The sequence below is a fragment of the Lupinus angustifolius genome, unplaced genomic scaffold (genome assembly GCF_001865875.1).
Source record: "Lupinus angustifolius cultivar Tanjil unplaced genomic scaffold, LupAngTanjil_v1.0 Scaffold_2_263, whole genome shotgun sequence".
Lineage (NCBI taxonomy): Eukaryota > Viridiplantae > Streptophyta > Magnoliopsida > Fabales > Fabaceae > Lupinus > Lupinus angustifolius.
The window spans coordinates 462-23,569 of NW_017716670.1; the positions used below are offsets into that span (position 1 = coordinate 462).

At 31.4% G+C, this 23,108-nt stretch overlaps 1 protein-coding gene across 2 annotated transcripts; it reads left to right on the plus strand.

Moving 5' to 3' along the window:
• Positions 1-13,897: 13,897 nt before the first annotated feature.
• LOC109337196 (mitochondrial phosphate carrier protein 3, mitochondrial) lies at positions 13,898-16,739 on the plus strand. 2 transcript variants are annotated; one of them, XM_019574117.1, is made up of 6 exons: positions 13,899-14,226; positions 14,845-15,206; positions 15,334-15,377; positions 16,108-16,322; positions 16,412-16,536; positions 16,636-16,739. In XM_019574117.1, the coding sequence occupies exons 1-6, from the start codon at positions 13,936-13,938 to the stop codon at positions 16,688-16,690; spliced, it is 1,092 nt and encodes a 363-aa protein (XP_019429662.1). In that variant the 5' UTR covers positions 13,899-13,935; the 3' UTR covers positions 16,691-16,739. The 2 variants fall into 2 exon arrangements, with proteins under 2 accessions (XP_019429663.1, XP_019429662.1); XM_019574118.1 differs by lacking the exon at positions 16,636-16,739 and having other exon boundaries at positions 13,898-14,226; positions 16,108-16,324; positions 16,412-16,456.
• Positions 16,740-23,108: the final 6,369 nt, after the last annotated feature.

Genomic DNA, 23,108 nt, shown 5'->3' on the forward strand with positions numbered 1-23,108 from the left:
CATAATATACCCTTCAACTATACAACCTTCTGGTGCAGCCTTGTTACAGACATATGTTTTTAAATGACCAAGAGTCCTAGAATTAAAAGGAAATGAATCAACATTGAAGTCCTAATAAAATAAATAACTAAGCATGTAAACTAAAAATTTACCTTTCAATAGGATACATCCATCTATAATGTACAGGACCAGCAATCATTGCTTCCTCCCCAAGATGAATGACCAAATGAACCATGATAGTGAAAAAGGATGGAGGGAATATCATTTCCATATGCTATGGCAAAGGGTCAAAGAAATCCGTTGTTGGAGTTTCACTAGATATTTGACATTTAAAACTTTGCTTGATAATTCTCTAAAGTAGTTACATAGCTCAATCAACACTGAAGTAACTTATTTAGGAAGAGATCTTCTAAAGGCAATTGGAAAAATATGTTCAATCAGAATATGTGTATCATGGCTCTTTAGTCCAGAGATCTTGCGTTTCTTTACATCAACACATATAGAAATGTTTGATGAGAAACTATCCGGAAAACTACACTTTTAAGAATTTTTAGAAAGATATCTTTCTCTTGATTTTTCATTTTAAAGCATGATGGAGGAAACTTAGAGGAATTCGGATATGGATGAAGCTTCTCTCTAATTCCCATTGCATGTAAGTCTTTACGAGCTTTAAGATTATCTTTTGTTCTACTTTTGTCATCAAGTATTGTGAATAATACATTGTCATCAACATTTTTCTCTATGTGCATCATATCAAGGCAATGAAGAATAAGAAGATGTTTGCAATAAGGTAGATCCCAAAATATACCCGTTTTCTTCCATTGTGATGGGTTGTTTTCACTCTTAACCTCATCATGGGGCCTTTTACGACCCGATTCTATATCTCGCAACATATTTGAACCTGAAGGCGGGATAGGGGAATGTCTAAGCTCAATAGAACCACCAAAGGATGATTTATTGATCCTATACTTATGATCAAGTGGTAAATATCGACGATGTCCTATGAAGCAATATTTTCCGCCAAACTTTAGCCATTTAGACTCTGTATCAAAATTACACGATGAACAAGCAAGTGATGTATGAGTGTTCCATCCAGATAAGTTTTCTAGACCTGGGAAGTCACTAATAGTACAAAACAATGCAGAACACATTTGAAATGATTCTTTTATAGAGGAATCATAAGCTTCCACTCCTTTCTACAATTTTTGTAACTCTGAAACTAGGAGTTGCAAGTAAACATCAATACTATTGCCAGACATCTTAGGACCAGGAATTATCATTGACATTATGAGAGAAGTTTGCTTCATACAGTACCATGGAGGATAATTGTAAGTATACAACATCACATGTCAAATGCTATTATTAGAACTTAAAGTTCCAAATGGATTAAAACCATCTGTAGCTAATGCAAGCCGTATATTACGAGAATCTAAAGCAAAGTTCGGGTACATTTTGTCAAACTCCTTCCATGCTTTACTATCTCTCGGATGTCTTACCAACCCATCCAGGTTTGCCTTTTTAGCATGCCATTTCAAAAGCTCTGCAGTTTTAGAACACATGTATAGTCTTTTCAATCTTGGTATAAGTGGGAAGTACCGTAAGATCTTTGCAGGTATGTATTTTTTGTTTTGGCCAACCACTATATCATTTGCACCACTAACATTTCCATTAGATTTCCACCTAGATGCATTGCAAATCTTGGTACCTTATTAAAATGGGTTGGCCCAACTAGCCGACTCACTAAAGCCTAAAAATTCATAGGATCATGGTACCTTATTATGTATCTTTTTAATAAAATCGGTCATTTTAGTCTAAAGTATTTGTGCTATTTAAAATCGGGCTCAAACTAGTTGTACTCGGATGGGTTTGAACTACCTATATTTTTAACTTTAATAATTATAGATAAATCACAATTATATGGTTGCATACCCTTTGACTTTGTAATAAGCTAGCATGGGTAGTAAGTGCCTTGACATTATTTGATGCATAATGTATAAGGAGTGTAACTAATATTATTGCCCATCAAACCCATCAGGGTACTGGTATGGTTGTATAATATAATTCAACTAATGGTTCACTAATTAATTGTATACCGGTGAAGTTAAATATACATATATATTATACTAACACTAATATTAAAAAAACAATAAAGAATACAATAACTACTTTTATTGATATCATTTGTTAAAACAAAATGTATGACTTGATAATTGATCATGTTTTAAAATATAAATAAATGTAGTAGTTATGTGTTTGATCCTCTATAGAAATAATTTAGAGAAAATTAAGTAATTTTTATTAAAAACAATTAAGTGTAAATGAAAACCAGTAGACATGATTGGTACAGTTGAATTGAAATCAATAAATGTGATCAGTTTTGACTGTATGATTGCATGAGCAATATAATTATTGTATCAATATTAGGATTGATTTACCAATTTTCTGGTTGAACATACTGGTATGAATCAATTTTCACAACATTTATAATAAGTACTTCCTCGTTAGATAGGAATGTAATCAACTCCCCAGCTACCTACATAGTTTTAATTTTCTTGAAGGCTTCAGTAGGTGAATTTGTCTTGCGAATGCACCATTGCAGCCATCATATAGTAAGTTGTATTTGTTGGGAGTCATATAGTAATCAACTTATTATGGTGAAAGGTTTAAGAAATATAATGATAAAAAGGTCGATAATTTGAGTCTCACATACTATAAATATTACCATACCAATATTCGCATATAAAAAAGTTATATATGTACTGAACTCTGCATTTTCGACTTAGAAAATGTATTAATAATTTTATAAACTTATAAAATTAGACCTATGAAGATAATAGTACATATAATACTAGTAATACATTTTTTATTTATAAAAATGTGGCTATTAAAGTAGGTGTGTTAAAAGATATGTATGTCAATATTCAATGATACATATTTTTTAAGAGTTTAAAAATGTTAAAATTTAAATAAAAAATTAATGTCATCTATCCCGCCATAACCCATGACTCAGTAAGGGCTATAACTTGACATATATCTATACTATATATAAAACATATTATAACTAGTTACATGACATAATTTTTATTTACCTATTTTGCCCTTATAATTAATAATTATTATAATATTTTCCATACAATAAAATATATAAATGGAGATTAGAGGAAGTTACATCCACTAAATATATCAAACTACCAACGCATTTTTTAATAATATCACAATTCATTTTTATATTTTTATCAAAAACTTATACTATCATGTACAAAAAAGTGATATAATTCTCTAAAATGAAGTATATAAAAATTAAATATTCAATATTAAAAAGTAAAAATGCGGGTCGGCAGACACGGAGTGACTGCTAACACACTAGTAAATAATAATGGAGTTTTTTAGCCAGGTCAAATTTAGCTCTAGTCATATACAATATAGCCCAAACCTATTAAGATAGTCCGTTTGGAAAGGTCTAGCTCTTTGAACTTATAATATATCAAACCGTATTCATTGTGAAAAAACATAATCATATTTTCGTGTACTCTCTAACACAAGAAGGGGTGAACATCTGCTATCCTATAAAAATGTACCACTCCATATGTCATTATTTATGATTGGTCAAAAAAATATTTAATCATTATTTTTTTAACTTAAATGCATTTTTTACAACCAATCACAAGCAGTGCCACATGGAGTGGCATACTCTGTGGTACAGCAGATATGGTCCCCATAAGAAGACTAATCTTTTTTAGGTGTAGACATTAGTTATTTAGTAATTTGTAATATGAAGTTTTTATATTTAAATTCATTAAAATGTTAGTGTTGATATTTGTTTGAATATTTAAAAAACAACTGAACATTTTATTGTATGTTAGAGTATTTTAGAAAAAGTTATAATATCTTTTGAGAGTTATTTCGTATTCGTTATTTATTTGTTTAATTTTCTTATTTTAATTTATATTGATTGATTAATACTGATTTATGAAAAGTTAGTTCAATTGGTAGTTGCGTTGGACATAAAAAGTAGATACTTGAATTTCTTCATATCTATAAAAGATTATTGCTACAAGAATATATTACAATAATTAAATTACATAAAGGGCAAAAGGGGTATACTTCAAAGTATAAATTGCATGAAAATGAAAAAATAAAAATAGTTGATAATTTTAAAAATTACACAATTTAAGTAACTACACAATTCACTTTTTTATTTTCATTTTTATTTATTTATTAAATTAGTATTCGAGATTATTATTAGAGTAAATTACACCGATACTTCTTGAGTTTTAATGAAATTATACAAAATCATCTCTATCTTTTTTAAACTTATACAAATCACCCATAATTATATACATACATTACAATAGATAATTGTAATTTCTTAAACAAAAAAATGACGATAAATGTAATTAAGTTAAACAAAATATGGTATATTATGAAAGCAAGTCCAATTAGTATAAAAATCAATGTTTATTCATTGTTTTAGTTAGTTAAAATATAGTATAAGAGTTATTTAAACATGACCTTAAAATTATTGATACAATTTGTTACGAACAAAAGTAATGAATAGATTTTTTATGCTGAATTTTATTTTTAATTTAAGTAGGAAAACATAAATATGAATATTTTGGCATGTGAATTTTTTAAATTGATTCACCAACTTAATAGACTAATAAATGATCGTAAAGTCACTTAAAGTTTCATTTTCTTTTTAAAATCGATTTGTGCGGATTCTTCCTCCAACTAACGAAGAGATAACCCGCTTGTTTTTTAACAAAAATATGAGGTTAAAAAAAGATTTAACATCCTTAATTTATTTGGAATGTGATTATTCGTTTATTACAAAAACGCAACCTAATGAATTTGATTTGATAATATTTGCATTTTTTATAATACAATCTCTAATTTATTATTTTGTTACCGGATTTTGATGAAATGGAATGACAACTCATGCAATCTATTCAAATTGATATACAAATTATTTGATATGATTTATATTTTCCATATTACAATCTTTATTTGATGACCAATTTTGTATGAAAGCAAATCTTCAAAAGATTCAAATTTTCTATGAAAATATTTTTATCCAAATTAATTTGAAATATTTTGGCCAGAAGGTTAAATGTTTACAACATCCTCATTGTATTATTACACTTGTCACAACTTCATTGACCCATTTATAAACTTGAACTTGTTATTTGAAAGAGCGTCTTCTTCATAAATCTGCTTCAAAAATGTTAATTGGTCCTATCAAGAGGTGGAAACACTAACACAATTCTGAGATCCTCTCGTGGGTGAAGATAAAACGGACTTGATGGATTTTGCTTTTGTTGATTTTCAATTGATTCTATTTGCATTTCTCAAGATCATGGGGTTTCGGGTAGAGGAAGATGCAAGAAATAGATCGGTGGAGGTTTCGTTTCAGAGAGAAAAGAAGGAGATGGTTTTCTCTATGCAAGAAATAGATCGATGGAGGTTTCGTTTCAGAGAGAAAAGAAGGAGATGGTTTTCTCTTGTTTTTTCCCTTCAGGATGTGGAGTAAAACAGAACATGTATGACTGAGACCAGCACCATAGTATAATTTATATTAAGTCAAAACTAATATAATTTATATATTCATATTTTGCCCTTCAATTTTTTAATTTAAAAAATCATATAATCATATATAACCACCTCAAATATATTAATTATAAGTTGCATATTTTAATAAAGACAAAAAATATATATAATATAAAGTAAATACAATACAAAAAATACATTTTAATTCTAAAAAATGAGATGTATAAAAATTAATTACTTAATACTTTAAAATAAGAATATGGTCGACAAACACTCGACAAACACGAAATAGTTGTCGTACACAAATACATACATCTATTAATATGTTCAATAAAATCTAGGTAATAATCCCCAAATTCTTCAAGCATATGCATGAGGTGGTTCCTCGAAGAGGATCACTTATTCCTAATGGTATCATATTTCCTATCTTAAGTTAATCATATATTGACATGTGAATAATTTTTTTTTAAAAAAACAAAAAATAATAAAAAATAGTACTCTGATTGGCTTGAGACAGAGAAGTAGACACCGTTTAGGAAAGGTGATATATATCCTTCTCCATATGCTGAGTGTATCCTTGGAATCGAGAATTGCTACCTTCTAAAATTGTCAAAATGACCTCCAATTCCTCATCCAAACCTGGAAAAAATTGTAACAAAAGAAAATTTTTTAGGAGTGAGTAAAAATTGCAGAAATTCTAAGATAAGTCAAACATCAAAGATAATAAACCCATAAATTGGGTAGGAGGGGGTCCTTGTGCACAAGGTTAAGGGACTTAAAGAGCCAAAAGCTAAATTAGAAAACCTCATGAGTATGATATGTTTGTACTTGAACGTAAAACTTTAGTTTTTAAATCTGGGTCCATAACCATGTCAGACATTTATATGCCTCTAAGAGTCGTTGAAGCTGTATGATCACATCAGTTGTAAATGCCTCTAAGGTTTTGGAGTTTCTGAAACTACTACCAAAACCATTATTTTATCGATACAATTATAGGTTATTAGAGAATACCACTATTGTATTGTTAGTTTTGATTTAGCTTAGCTTCTTAACTCTTAAGCATCTTCAGTTTGTAAGGTTTAGTCCATCTTGTTTTAGTTGCCTTAGCTTGTTGAGAAGGCTAGTGACCTCATGTACATCTCTATAAATAAAATACTCACTCTTTGTATTTTTGACATAATCATAATAAGAAAAATATAACTATTTAACATAATTCAATTACAATTCTCTTCTCTTTTTCTCCTATACTCTTTTCTCTTTACATGGTATCATGTCGCTAATAGTTGATGGTGAAGATCCTGGTTCTCCATCACCAACAACGGCGGTTCCACTACGCTCTTCTCCTCCTTCTCTCACTCTACTTCTTTCAGCAACAAAGCTCACCGAAAACAACTAACTTATATGGCAACAATTCACTATTATCTTCATGTCCTTTGTGACTTTTACTTTAAAGTTGGCAATAATAAATCTAATACAATATATATTTTAAATGTATTTGCAATCAACCCTTCACAATCTTCTCTAGATATTTAAGTTTTTTTATCCATATGAGGCCTTTCAATGATGTTGTGCACCTTCACGCCTTAACCAATTGAATCTTTCAATTGTGCATATTGACTTTAGACATTTTGGCTGTATTTTTCTGACCTTTGTAAAACGCACACCCATTCCCATGCACTAGGAAAATTTATTTTATGCTTTGAATACACAAAGTCAAGTCAAGCCAAATAAAGCTAACAACTTGTTAAAAACTATTTCTAACAAGAAAAAGTATTTAGCATCATGAAACATGAAGCAGAACTGTTAAACTAAACATGTGCATGTGGTGGGATAATTGGCTTTAGTGATGATAGAAAATATTTGTGGAGATAGATTTTAAATGAAAATAATATATATTTAATAGAGTAATAGTTAAAGGAATATCTTTGATGTGTTGAAGGGTGTAACATTAATACATTCTTTTGTTCTAACACCCTTAATTATACCACACAATACATTAGTGCTTACTTAGAGGTTTCTTGAGGAGTTAGTATTTCCTCTACATGTTTTATAAAACTTTTAGAGCGTACAATAGTTATCATAACTAGGTAGAAAACTCTAGGTACAACTTACATATTGTTTTTGCTTCTATATGGTTGTAGAATTCTCAAGAAATTTGTGGCAAATTTTCACACTTCATATTGACACAATTTTCTAAAACTACCTTAGAATTCTTTGCAAGATATTTTACCACGGTTTGTAACAATTATAAATGGCACGAGAGAATATTTATTGGTTGAGTTACGACTAGGTCGCTCTCTTTAAGACGTTTCATGACACTACCCAAAATGTGCAAGCAGACTATCAACTATGTCATCCATAAGATAAAATAACTCAGCTCTCTATTATTGAATTCTTACTACATGTAAGAAACAATTTTGAATACATCTACCACAATATGACTACTGCTGTCAATTCTCGAAATGCCCACAGTATGGCTACCTGTGCCAATTCTATTTTCCTACAATCTGACTACCACTATCAATTCTCGAAATTCTCACAATTTGGCTACATGTGCCAATTCTTGGTGCCACAGAAAGAAATAGGAATAATTTGCTAGAAATCGGCGGAAAGTATGATGGAGAAATAAAAAGTTGAGTAAAAACGTACTCAACTTGGGACAAGAAAAAATGTGGTCCTAATAAGATTGTACATAAACAAATGTGTCATGCGACTTGAATCTTTGCATAATGAGTAAGATCTAGATTTTACTACAGTAACTCATAGTCTTGAATTCTATCTCCGACATTAAACCACACACAATATTTTCAAAGGTGTATTCTGTAAAGTCTGTGCTAGGGATGACAAAAAACCCATACCCGCAGGTAAAACCCGTACGGGTACGGGTCACAAACGGGTACCCGTAGGTAAAACCCGTACGGGTACGGGTCACAAACGGGTACCCGCGGATATTATAAACGGGCTTTTACAAATACTCGTAGTACATACAGGTGGGTATGGGTATTATGGTACCCGTACCCGCGGGTACCCGTTATTTATATGATTAATGTATTATATTTAATTAAAATAAAAAATACATTATTCTAACATTTATTACACTGTACATTTTTTCTTTTACTTTGTTTACATATTTTATTGAGTTTGGTGGTGAAACACCCTACAAATATTATTCCATGTGTAAAAACATACATTTTTACAAAGAAAATATATACTTTTTGTTAAAGAAATGAGAACAAAATATCACACAAATAGAAAACATTAATAAATTTAATATTTTTGCCAAATATTCAATCAAAATGTACAAAAATAATTAAGTTTCATCTTATTTGAAACACAATAGAAGTAAAAATTTAAAAATTTATTTATAATAGAGGAAACTCGCGGGCACCCAAAAATACACGTGAATACCCGCACACGGGTACCCATACGGGTACGGGCGGGTATGGGTATTACTCTTCTATTTTGAAACGAGTAGCGGGTAGCTACTACCCGTGCCTGTTGCCATCCCTAGTCTGTGCATTAAAGGTTATGCATGTCTATCCCATTATAGTGAACGCTCAAGAAACTTATGCCCCTAAATTTCATAGGAAGTGACCCCCACTTCCATATTCACTTAGGTGAGTGTATCAAGAGTACTCTTGTAGTCTAGTTACTTCACTCTAATTTGAGTATAGATCTCATTCAGATTTTAACGCATCGTTATATATACTGCAGTAATCATGCTTTTCATAATTTTATAGCATGTTCATTCTCATATTACTTCACAACTTGTTATTACTCATTAAAACTATTTCTTAGGATCTTTAGTCAATTAGGTCGGGTTACCATCATGAGTGATCATCGTTCTAAGGGCAATAGCCTCATACTCTTAAAATTATTATGGACTTTCTCTCTAGCTAGTCCTTTCGTCAAAGGATCTGCTAAGTTATTCTCAACGCGTACACGATCTACTCGAACAGCTCAAGTATAGAATATCTCTCTAATGTTGTTGTGCTTACGACGTATTTGTCATTTCTTATCGTTATAAAAGTGGTTCTCAATATTTGTAATAGTCGTGGTACTATCACAATGGATCAACACAGCTGATATCAGTTTTTCACATTGGGGAATCTCTGCAAGCAAGCTTCTCAGCCAATTTGTTTCTTCACTAGTTGTTGCTAGTGCTATTATATCGGCTTCCATAGTGGATTGAGCTAAAATAGCATGTTTCTTTGACTTCCAAGAAAAATACCCATCAGCTATGCTAAATATATAGTCATTGGTTGTTTTAGAATCATCTGGAAGAGTATTTCAGTCAACATTGTTGAATCCTTCTAGGATAGCTGAAAATATTTGGTAATGTATACAAGGTTTATTGTTTTCATAAGGTACCTCATTACTCTTTCTATAGCATGTCAATGCTCCATACTAGATATACTAGTAAACCTGCATAATAATCCCACAATATAGGCAATGTCAAGTCTAGTGCAATCAATGACATATCGAAGACTGCCAATGATGTTAATATACTTAGTTTGTCTTACACATTCACTAATGTTCCTAAAAAGTTTTACATTGGGATCAATTGGTATGCTAGCAGGTTTACAGTCAAAATATTTATATTTCTTTAAGATCTTTTCCACATAGTGAGATTGATCCAAAGAAATTCATTCTTTTGACCTAGTAATTTTTATATCAAGGATTACACTTGCTTCTTCAAGGTCTTTTAAAACAAAGTTATTAAGCAACAACAATTTCACATTATTCACAACATGAATGCTGGAACCAAATATGAGTAGGTCGTCTATATAGAGACATATGATAGTGCAAATGTGATTTTCTGATCTATAATAAATGCATTTGTGACTTTCATTCACCTTAAACCATTCGAGACAATTAAGTTGTCAAATGTTTCATGTTACTGTTTAGGTACTTGCTTAAGACCATACAACGACTTATCTAACGCAAACCTTATTTTCTTGCTCATATATTACATAACCTTTAGGTTATTCCATGTAGATTTTTCTTCCAAATCACCATTTAAAAAATTGCTCTTAACATCCATTTGATGTACTACTAAATCATGTATCGCAACGAGCGATATTAGTACTCTAATAGATGTTATTTTAGTAACAAGTGAAAATATGTCGAAGAAATCTGCATTCTCTCTTTGCTTGAAACCCTTGGCTACAAAATGAGCCTTATATTTATCTCTCGTGTCATCGAGTTTCAGTTTCTTTTTCAAGACCCGCTTACAACCAAGAGGTTTGCAACTAGGAGGCAAGTCAACTAAATGTTACGTCTTGTTAGACTCTAATACATCTCATCATTTATGGTCTCTTGCTACAAATAAACATCCAAATAAGTCAAAACTTCTTGGAGAGTTGATGGATCCTCCTCCAATGTAAAGTTCATATAATTAGGTTCATACTCTCGAGCAGTTCTTGCTCTCTTACTTCTGCTAATAATCATAGAGATAATCTGGCAACTAATTCAGAATGAAATTCTTACAAAGGTAATCTCATTCTAGAGAGTTATATCAATAGCTAGTTTATTCGTTTCCTCTTTTTCAGCTTTTTTGGCATCACTAGGATATCGGTTTTTAAAACGTGGACAACTTTTCTCATAGTGAGGAAAATTTCATCTTATGTTGCCATCGTTTGAAGTTGTTTGGTCCTATAATATTATCTACGAATGTCATTGTAGTATGACATCTTAAATTTGTTGTTACCATAGCTTAAACAATTGTAAATGACACGAGAGATTGCTTACTGGCTAAGTCACGACCAGATCGCTCTCTTTAAGACGTTTCATGACACTACCCAAAATGTGCAAGCAGACTATCAACCATGTCATCCCCGAGATAAAAAAGTTCAATTCTCTGTATCGAATTCTTACTACAATGTAAGAACCAATCTCGAATACACCCACCATAATATGACTACTAGTGTCAATTCTCGAATGCTCATAATATGACTATTCGTGCCAATTCTATTTTCCTACCATCTGACTACTACTTCTCAAAATTTCCACAATTTGGCTGCATGTGCCAATTCTTAATGTCGTGGAAAGAAAGGGGGGTATTTTTTCCGGAAACGCGTCGGCGAGAAGTATGAGGGAGAAAGAAAAAGTTAAGTAAAAACGTACTCAACTTGGGACAAGAAAAAATGAAGGGAGGAAGACTCTTGTTTATAGCATGAGATTTTTTTTCATGATCTATCCTATGTGGGATTTGGGAGTTTGTTTGTTTTTTAAATTATTCTATGTGGGACTTCAGAGTTTTTTAGATTTTACACCCTAAAATACTCACTAATGACTTCTAACAAATCAAGTTCCAACACAAGATGGTCGTGTTCTCTCCTCCTATAGCATTAGTGCCCAAATGATATTGTTCAATCCAAGTTAGAACTTTTACATTCTTGCATATTCAAAATAGTTATGAGTCTACTTGTAAGCCTAATTATAGAACTTCTGATAGCTCTTTAGTCTGTGTCTGTGTCTGTCTCCTTATTGGTTTTGTTAATGACTTATGACAGGAGCTTCAAATGGCTCCTACAATCTTCTTCTTGTTGGGATTGTACTCAAGCACAAGAATCTCATTTTTAGCCATTAATGGAGTATTGCTATATGGCAAGATGAGTGGAGTATCTCATGGGCTAGTACTAGATGGCTAGTTGAGTCTCTCGTGACTGCAGAATATTTTATTAGAAGTAGTTTAATATTAGTAGAAGGTTTATTTGGGGTAATATGATGGTGTTATTATAACAAATAGGATTTAACATGTATATAATGAAAGTATAAGTGTTTTTATACCCAGTCAATCATTCATCATTGATTAATTAACTACCATTCACTCTCATATATAAATCAATAGTAGGTGATGTATTGACAGAGTAAAAACTTTACACTCTAACAAATATATTTAACAACAATTGCGTGACTACTCCAGTAAATGATCGAACATAATTATGATACCATATAATAGTTGAACATTGTGGGAGATAGAGCATAATTGAAAATAATGTATATATTCTGATAGAACAATAGTTGAAGGAATAGTTCTGGTGACTTGAAATGTAACATCATTCATTATACCACACATTACATCCTCTCTCATTGTTACTTATAGGCTTCTTGAAACGTTAGTGTTTTTTCTACATATTTCATGAAACTTTTGTAGAATATAGCAAATATCGTAACTAGCTGGAAAACTGTAGATAAAAAGCTATAAATTATTTTTGTTTGTCACATGCTTTTAGATTTATTTGTAAAATTGTGACACATTTCAAATGAGATTGTTTTGTTATTTTTATAAGTTATTTTAAACTAAGCTTATTTGATAACAAACTTAGTTTATGAAAAAACTTATAAACCAAGAAAAGGAAACAAAAACTTATCAACGAGAGAGAAAGAGATATGATACTTTAAAAAAAATTAACAGTATAGATTTTAAATAAAAAATATATAAATTATGAAATCAATCTGATCTCATATTTCAGTACTCTGTTATGAACTATTTAGTTGATTATTGTGGACAATCTTAATTTCTTTGAATTTTCCCTTCTTTTTTCGTTTCCTATACTCACCATCAAGCATGTGATTGATAAGTGTCTCCTCTTTGTAAAATCTCTAGTCAAGTTTTTTTAATCATTTTAGTTAATTGACAATTTTAGTTGAAGCACATGAATTTACCTCTTTTAACTTTGAAGGATTAATTATTTGTGTTAACATAAAGTCCTAAAATATTTCTAATTCATGGTTGCGATGGTTAAACAGAATATTCTGTTAGAATATTCCTCATAATTCTACTACCCTTTTTGATGGAGCGGCGTGCTTTTTAAGCTAAATGGAGAGGTTTTTTAAAATTTCCATATTGTGGCAAGAGAAAGAACGTTATAAAAGTAATTAGTTTTGAGAAAAAAATATATATACATCGTTAATGTATAAGATTTTACATATATTATTTATAAATTATATTTAATAAATATTAATTTTTTAAAAGTAATATAAATGATAGATTAATTGTATATAAATCTTGACATATACATAGATATTATATCCATTACATTTTAATGTTTCTCAAATAATTTGGACACTAATATTGTGGAAGAGTCCGTGAATAGCGAAGAGCAAGGCAGTTGATATGGAGTGATACTCTTCTCACATAGAAGTAAATGACTTTTTCCTTTATATTTTAAGGGTAAAAGTGTAATATCATTACAAATAAGAAAAAGGATATAAATGTCAATATATATTATTTTTTCTTTACTTTTACACACCACTTCCCTATGAGTCTTCCTCGTTGATATGTGATTTGTATTGGCTCTCTCTATGCGATTGCAGTATAAAACGCCATTGGTGCAAATAAACCACCAACCCTTCTCTCTTCTTCTTCTTCTCTCTGTGTCAATGGCTCTCTCCGACTCTTGTACCCGCAACTCTCTCATCCCTACATTCCTCTACTCTTCCTCCTCCTCCAAAACCCTCCCTCTCCGCAACACCCTCAGCTCCGCCGCCACTTCCGCCGATGCCGGAGGATCTCTGAGACGCAGTCCAATGATTGCCGCTCCAAGCGAGCCTGGAAAAATTGAGATGTACTCGCCGGCGTTCTATGCCGCGTGTACAGCTGGAGGTATACTTAGTTGTGGACTTACTCATATGACTGTTACTCCTCTTGATCTTGTCAAGTGTAATATGCAGGTCTCTCTCTCTCTCTCTCTAGTTCTGGTTTTATTTCATTTTTGATAATTTTGATTTTGTGGTCTTTATGATTGCTGTGTTATGATATTTAAGTTTTGATTCAATTGATGGGATAGAGGGTGAGTCTCGACACAACGTTTTGATATGTTATGTTTGCTTGGAGAAGTGCAAGAGTAAGACCTGTATGTGCATCCGGACAAGTATCTGTTGTCTCAAAGTATGTTCAAAACTATGTCCAAGCCAATGACAACGAAGGAAAAACAGAATAAAAAATGAATATTTGATTTTTTTTCAATTGATATGTCATGTTTTTATTGGTTTAAGATATACTCTGTGACTGCAGATGCATATGCACCCTCCCTGGACTTTACTATGTGGAGCATCGTTTATTAGCCATCCTTTTTTTTGGATTTATTTGTGATGTTTGATGTATGTTGTGATATAATGCCTAGTTATTATCACCTTGTTTATTGGAATTGAAATCTTTTATCACCTTGTTTATTGGAATTGGAATCTTTTATCACCTTGTTTATTGGAATTGGAACCATTTGGTTAGTTGTACTGTTAATACCAAGCTGGGTCTTGTGTTTTGATATTTGAATCGGTTGTGAATTTCAGATTGACCCTGCTAAGTACAAGAGCATCTCGTCCGGGTTCGGTGTTTTGTTCAAGGAGCAGGGAGTCAAGGGTTTTTTCCGTGGTTGGGTGCCTACCTTGCTTGGTTACAGTGCACAGGGTGCTTGCAAATTTGGATTCTATGAGTTCTTCAAGAAGTACTATTCTGATATTGCTGGCCCAGAGTATGCAGCCAAGTACAAGACTTTGATCTACCTTGCTGGCTCAGCATCTGCAGAAGTTATCGCAGATGTTGCACTCTGCCCCTTTGAGGCTGTCAAGGTTCGTGTTCAAACTCAGCCTGGTTTCGCAAGAGGTTTGTCTGATGGGCTTCCAAAATTTGTCAAATCTGAAGGAACACTAGGGTATGTTTATAAATGCTTTTTTCGACTGTTACGCTTTTTTGGTTGAGGGTGTTTTGTCATTGTATTATGTTGTCTGTGCTAGGAATTGGGATGAATCTAATGTAATGTATTATGATATTTATTTCAGGCTGTACAAGGGATTGGTGCCTTTGTGGGGACGACAGATTCCATGTAAGTTGTGGCTATCTTATACTTTATAGTGCCTTCTAACAATGTTGCATTGATACCATTATGTACCCGTATCCGTTAAGGCTACGGGATACATCCATATATATAGATATGTGTGTGTATATATGTATGCATATATATATATATGTATATACACACATGTCTACTGTATTGAAATTATTTGCACCCGGTACGTGTACTTGAGGCATTTTGAAGTACCGTGCATCACAGCTTCGTATTGAATTGGTCGTTTGTGTTTTTTAATATATCTTACTAGGGTTTCCTGCCTGTTGAGCTAGTGTAGCGCTACTGTGTTGCACTTTAAGATGTATTTAGAAACCTGAGTAGTCTTGTTTGTTAATTTGCTCTATTGTTAAAATCTTGTACATTGTTTTATTGTTTAGTAGTTGTTATGGTTCTGTATCAAGGCATGTTTACTACCTAATTTCTATGTTTATATCATATAGCTTTTTTTTTTCATTCATATTTGTGTTAAATTTTTGTTTTATGGAATCACTCTTTTTACTGTGTGCCTCTTCTCATTTTTCTTCAATTGCATTTCAAAAAGAAAATTTGTCGAGGAGCATTGGATCTTTGCTATGAATGTCCAATATCGGTGATGGAGTTTGCTGTTTTGTAATTTAAGTTTGAACCGTACTTCATCTATCTCTACCCATTGAAAGATAACTTTGATGATACATGGTAATAAGGCGAGTAATGTTCTTTTGTGCAGACACAATGATGAAGTTTGCTTCTTTTGAGACCATTGTTGAGCTGATCTACAAGCATGCCATCCCCAGACCAAAGAGTGAATGCAGTAAAGGTCTGCAACTCGGTGTGAGTTTTGCTGGTGGATATATAGCTGGTGTACTGTGCGCAATTGTATCTCATCCTGCCGATAACCTTGTTTCTTTTCTGAACAATGCCAAAGGAGCAACCGTTGGTGATGTGAGTATTGGACTTTGTGTAATATATAGTATACACAGATTAATCTTTTCTGATTTTGGCAAGTTTCTTTGATGTACTCTATGATGCAGGCTGTGAAGAAGATTGGTTTGTTGGGTCTCTTTACCCGGGGCCTCCCCCTCCGTATTGTAATGATCGGAACACTTACTGGAGCTCAGTGGGGATTATACGATGCATTCAAAGTTTCTGTAGGACTGTAAGTTTATACAATAGCTAGCATGTGATTTTGTTACATCTATTAATCTATATCATGTTATTATTTAGGACATTTAACTGAAATTTTTGTTCCACTCAGGCCAACCACCGGTGGTCCTGCACCTGCTGCTGTCGTTGCTGATGCAAAAGCATAGAATGTCCAATGATGGCATACTTATTTTGTTTAAGAAACTTAGAACCGGCGAATATGGAACCTTAAATAAACAGAGGACTGCTGAAGTTACTTGAGTTTACCTCAAAGCTTGGTTGGGTGATATTCTTCTGAAGTTCATACGTTTCCATTGTACTTGTTGAGTTTTTATTTTTTTTGAATTTTTTGGAGGATGGTTTTGTCTCATCCTTCCTGATGCTGAAAACTTTGTAGCTAGGAATGATATAAATTTGGCATGTTAGGGTCACTACATGCACCTGTCAAACAGGAATACACATCTCTTTTGTTGCTTATGCTAAAACATGGACACATGCAATGGCTAGGTTGAGGTTATTTTTACACTTTAGTTTACAGTATAAAATTTGGATTTTTGTTTAGTCAAATTTATTATGTTGCTGTCATGTACTGTATTGCAATGTCAAACCTATATGATTTTGGGTTATTGGTGGTTGTTCATACAATCTCATTTTTGGTAGGAGGATATTATAAAGTTAGTGAGAAAGGGACGGAAATATGCTGTCCCAAAACAGTGTGCCACTCCATGTGCGACTGCTTATGATTGGTTAGAAAAATAATTAACTATTAAAATTTTAATTTAAATATATTTTTTTAATCAATCACAAATAGTGGCACATGGAGTTACACACTTTGTGGTACAGCAGATGTGCTCCCATGAGAAAGATGTATGCACAGTCTCAAATTTTTATATTCATCATTTATCATTCGTTTTTTAATCATTATTGACTCTTAAATAAAATTAATATTAATGAATAGTATATGTTATACTGATTGTATATAAATTTTTACACCAGTGCATAGGTATTACACTCAGAAATTTATTCCAACTTTTTGGAACACATCATTTTTTTTGGGTTTACAAGAGAAACACTTAGCATACTAATAAAAAGAGTTAATTAGACTGATACCCCTGAGTTTTAGTGAAATTATACAAACTTTTCATAGTTTTTATACTTTCATTATACTGACCACCTTATATGAGAAATAAGTGTCATGTTTTAAACAGAAAATGTGATAAATGCAATTAACTTAAACAAAATATGATATATTATGAAGAAACATATTGTGCAGGTGTAGAAAAGTGATGGGTGATTTGTGTAATTTCGCTAAAACTCAAGGGTGTCAGTGTAATTTACTCTAAATTAAATTTCTTTTAAAAAATAAAAAAACTCAGGTTTCCTAGCATATTAAGTTAAAAAGTTACATGTAATAATTAAAGCCATATTCGAAGTTCTTGTTACAAATATGTTTGAATGAACATGTGTCATTTCAATTATCAACATGTATCTGTATATCCTAATGTTTAAGTTATGTTACAATAAGCATTTCTTTAAATGCATATATAGGCTTTTACACCTTGGCGTGCTTGAAATTTACGTCATCAAGTGCTCTGAATTTAGGATCTTATAATTATTTTAATCTCTTGTTCCGTGGCAGCTGAGTTTTTCATGGTGGTTATGTATGATATGATATCTGTGACGGTTTTTGATTATAAGGATCAATGTTGTAAATTGTGTTCTTTAAATTGTGGTATGGTGGTTATGTATGATATGATGCAGGAACAGTGTTGTTCTTGGCTGATGGCGTTGCCAAAATTCAGTTATCATGGAGTTGTGGACGGCGTTGTGGGACAAATAGCGGACATCATCTTAGTAGTTAAAAAAAAAAATAGAGTATGATAGAAAAATAAAATAATAAAATAAAAAAAATAAAAAAAAATAAAATAAAAATCAAACAATAATATAAAGTTTAATAAAAATCATGAAGTATCAATGTCTCATCACTTCATAAGGTCATTAGATAATTAATAATTAAATATAGAGATACTAAAAAGTAAAATAAACAATATTAACTAGTTTTATAAAGACCCATAACTAAAAATCAAGAGTGTAATATTCATGCATTGACAGTGTAAATATTTATACATAGTCAGTATATTATCCATCTTTCATTTATATTACTTTGATTTAAGAGTCAATGATGATTTCAAATGAATGAACATGAATGGTAGATGATACATTGAGAGTGTAAGAAGCTCTTACAGTATATAAATATTTTTCTTAAAAATCAAAGAAAAATACAAATATAAAATGTAAAAGATTTAATCTTCTAAATATCCTCCTCCCAACATCATCATCCACAACAGGAAACTCAACAATATATCCTTCAATTTTTTCTTCATATGAGTCATTACATTCAAAAGTTTCAACTTCCTCTTCACTTTCTCCATATTTCATTTTTCATCTACTTCTTCAAGTGCTTTCTCTTTCCCTTTTTTAGATGATGAAGAATCGCCCTTAGGTTTCTTAGTTTTTCCTCTTGAACATATAAATATAGGGTTCTTTATTTTTTGACTCTTAATGTTCATTCTAGGCCCCTCAATCCCTGAAGCCTATAAACAACATCTTATTCAAGATTATTATCATCCTAAAAAACCCTCTCATTTCTACCTTTATCATCATTGTTGTACATCTCCCCAACAAGTCATTCCTTGCATTCATCAATGTCATCAAGAGAGATTGAGTTAACTTCATCCTTGATTTTATATCTCTGCTTCAATGTTTGATTGTATTAACATATGTCAAGTCATGCATTCTTTTAATATCAAGTTTATTTATTTTCTTTGCAACAGTCCAATAAATAACTAAAATGAGATACACATAATTTTTTTTAAGTTAAACCAAAATGGAAGTAAATAAATAATTACTTGTTTAAAAACGCTCCAATTGTATTCACATCCCGATGCACTATAAGTCAAAGACAAAAAATTTATAGTTAATTGTTGTAAATTTGAGGTTGATGCACCAAACGTTCTCAACCATATAGCTACAAAGACAAATATATTTGGTTAAGCAATTGACTTATATATCATTGTATGTTTGCATCTCCTTCAACATTATGAATTGTGTTTGTGTATTGGGTGCAAACTTACAAAGGCAAGCATGCTATCCACCTATAACCTTAGGGTCAAACTCAATGCTTCGATTTGCATAATAATATTATGGATTTAGCATGTCGTCAACCGCATGTTATGGGCGATGTAGCTTATAATTCTACATTTCATCAATGATCTTAAAGACATCTTTGTATTTGTTCTCCTTCTCATTGAATGCTTTTATAATGCATTCTTTAGCTTTATTCATAGCTTCAAAAATATACCTCATGGCTACCTTCTTCCCATTATCCACGAGCTGAAGCACTTTCACAAAAAATCTCATAACCTTCATTGTATATGTCACATTCTTCCAAAAGTTTGGCATGAACACAATTTTTGTTGCTTCCCTTCCTATGGCTTCTTTGGACAATTTGTTGGTTGTCCACTCATCAGAGACAAACATCTTCCTCAAATTTGTCTTTTCCTCATAAATTTTTTCCAAATATAGAAATGATGTTGCAAATTGGGTCACCGCATGCTACACCAACTCCCTATTCTTTGTAAAGTGCCTCATCAAACTCAATGCACTTGAGTGACCACAAATGATGTTAACGAGAGAAATAACCTTTTTGATTGTAATTTTGATCCTAGGAAGATTTCTGATATCTTCCAACATCTAATCTATGCAATGTTCTGCACATGGAGTCTAATAAATTTTTTGTTTTTCATTTCCAACTTCTTACCAACTAGAACATATTTGCTCTCATTGTTTGTTATAACTCGCATAACATTTCTCTCTAACCTCCTCCACAACAGCATCAAGCAACTCAAATATTTTATCGCCAGTTTTTACAAAGTCAGGCTCATCCACAGACATGATGAACATTATCCATGTGGTCGAATTTAGTGGGAAATTAATACAATTTTTTTTCCTATTAGTCCAAGCATTGGACATGATAGAACATCTAAATCTTTCCCACTGAACCTTATGATCCTTCATCAAGTCTTATGTGTATTTTACCTCCATTTCTAGGAGTGAGACTCTCATAGCATAGTAGGTTAGTGGTGACAAATGTGATCCAAACTTTCCGACAACTTCAAGCATTTCACGGAAGCTGTCTAACTTTACTAAACTGAAAGGCAAACCAACTTTATACCAAAATCAAGCTATGAATTGGTGGACCTGTTGCACAACTCGTTTTTTTATCGCCAACTTTATACCAAAATCAAGCTATGAATTGGTGGACCCATTACACAACTTATTTTTCTATCGCCTCCTTTATATTTGTTTGGTGCAACTTCTCTTTCTCACTTTCAATCTCTGGCTTTCTAAAAAAGAGATCTATATGACCCTTCTTCTTCCTCCCAGCAACACTGCTAGATGTTTGTATTATTTCTTTAAGACCTTCACTGAGTGCGCGCTCTTCATCACTATCATCCAATATATCTCCACCATCCAATATATCCCTACCATCTTGCACCACTCTTTGATATGTTGCAACATCCATATGTTGTTTTTCATTCAAAATTGTCCAAAACTCTTCTCGAACTTCCTTGGGACACTCAGTACATGTCTTAACATTGATCGACCTTTCCATCAAATGCTTCTTCAATCTAGTTATTTCTTCTCTATAATTACTAGCGTGTTGACAGGCACTACCATGTCTGTCAACCCGCTTTCCTATTGTTTATAATGTGTATTCTACATATTAAGTTGTATTATATATTGTAATTTGCAGTTGAATATATATTCGTTTGAGGCAATTGTTCAATCTTAAAGAAATGATGCATATACAATTGTGTTCATCAAGAATAGAGTCTTGATATCTTCACTTAATTAGAAGTTATAAAATAAAATTAGAAGTTATAAAATGAAATTAGAAGTTATAAAATATGAAATAAATGTTTATTGGTATAAGTATATATAAAGATGAAATTAGAAGTTATAAAATAAAATTAGAAAGTTATAAAATAAGAAATAAATGTTTATTAATATAAGAATATATAAAGATAAAATTAGAAGTTATAAAGATGAAGTTAGAAGTTATAAAATATGAAATAAATGTTTAGTAGTATAAGTATATATAAAGATGAAAGTATAACTTATACAATAAAATTAGAAGTTATAAAGATGAAGTTAGAAGTTATAAAATATGAAATAGGAAAACCCAAAATAACTTCATGAAAATTAGGTTAGGTTTTTCCTTTATTAAGTAGTATAGATATGCAACTTATAGTTAATATATTTGAGGTGGTTATATAGGATTATATGATTTCTTAAAATTAAATTTTTGAAGGGCAAAATAGGAATATATAAATTATGCCATGGTGGTGGTTACACCATGTTTTGGCTTTATATATAGTATATATAGTATAGATGAAATAGGAAAACCCAAAATAACTTCATGAAAATTAGGTTAGGTTTTTCCTTTATTAAGTAGTATAGATATGCAACTTATAGTTAATATATTTGAGGTGGTTATATAGGATTATATGATTTCTTAAAATTAAATTTTTGAAGGGAAAAATAGGAATATATAAATTATGTCTTGGTGGTGGTTACACCATGTTTTGGCTTTATATATAGTATATATATATATATTAGAGCAAAAACTGCAAATCACATTATTTGGTCTGTCTTTTAGTGGAGTGCAATATTTCCAACCAACATCTCTCAACCTTCTAGTAGTTGAAGATGCTTGACCTTGGCTGGACATTTTGAATCAAGAACAAGAATTAATATAAAAGTACAAATAATATACTAAAAAACAATGTGAGAAAAAACTATCCTTCATAATATGTTAAAAATTGCATTGAGTTAAAGGTTATGCATATTGATGAATTTCATATTACATATTGATGAATTTCATTCACCAAATAAAAGCTCTCATGTTATCAACAAGAAAAAAAGAAAAATACGGAAAGTTAAAAAAGAAAGTAAACTAAAAAATACAAAAACTTATCGCGCCCCGATTTTCAGTCGCATGACTTTATTAGAGTCATCACTATATTTTTATGGTAAAAATGTAGAAAAATATTTTAGCTCAATTATATTGGGCTTTGAATTTTTGATATACAGGTTCAGGAGTTGGTTATACAATAGAGAAGATATTAACACCCTATACATCCTTTTTAGACGATATCCTCACTAAATTGCATGATTTATTTTATATTTTGCATTTATTTGGTTATTTTAATTAAATTGAAAAGGGATAAAATTTATTTATTTATTGTTGTGCCTAACAAGTTAAAACATTACTCGTACATATCCCTATTAGGGAATCAAAACTACTTAGTTCTTTGGTTGCAAATATGGGAATGTTTTAATTAGGAGCAGAAACAGCGTAACACAACCGTCCAAAGGATGAGTTGAGGAAAAGAAGTCATAAGTGGAGACCTTTTCTCCATTCTTATGATGTAGTTAGCCATTTTTATATAAAGTATTAATTTTGATGATTATTTATTAATGAAAAGGTGATTTTATTATTAGTCATTGCCAATTATTAAT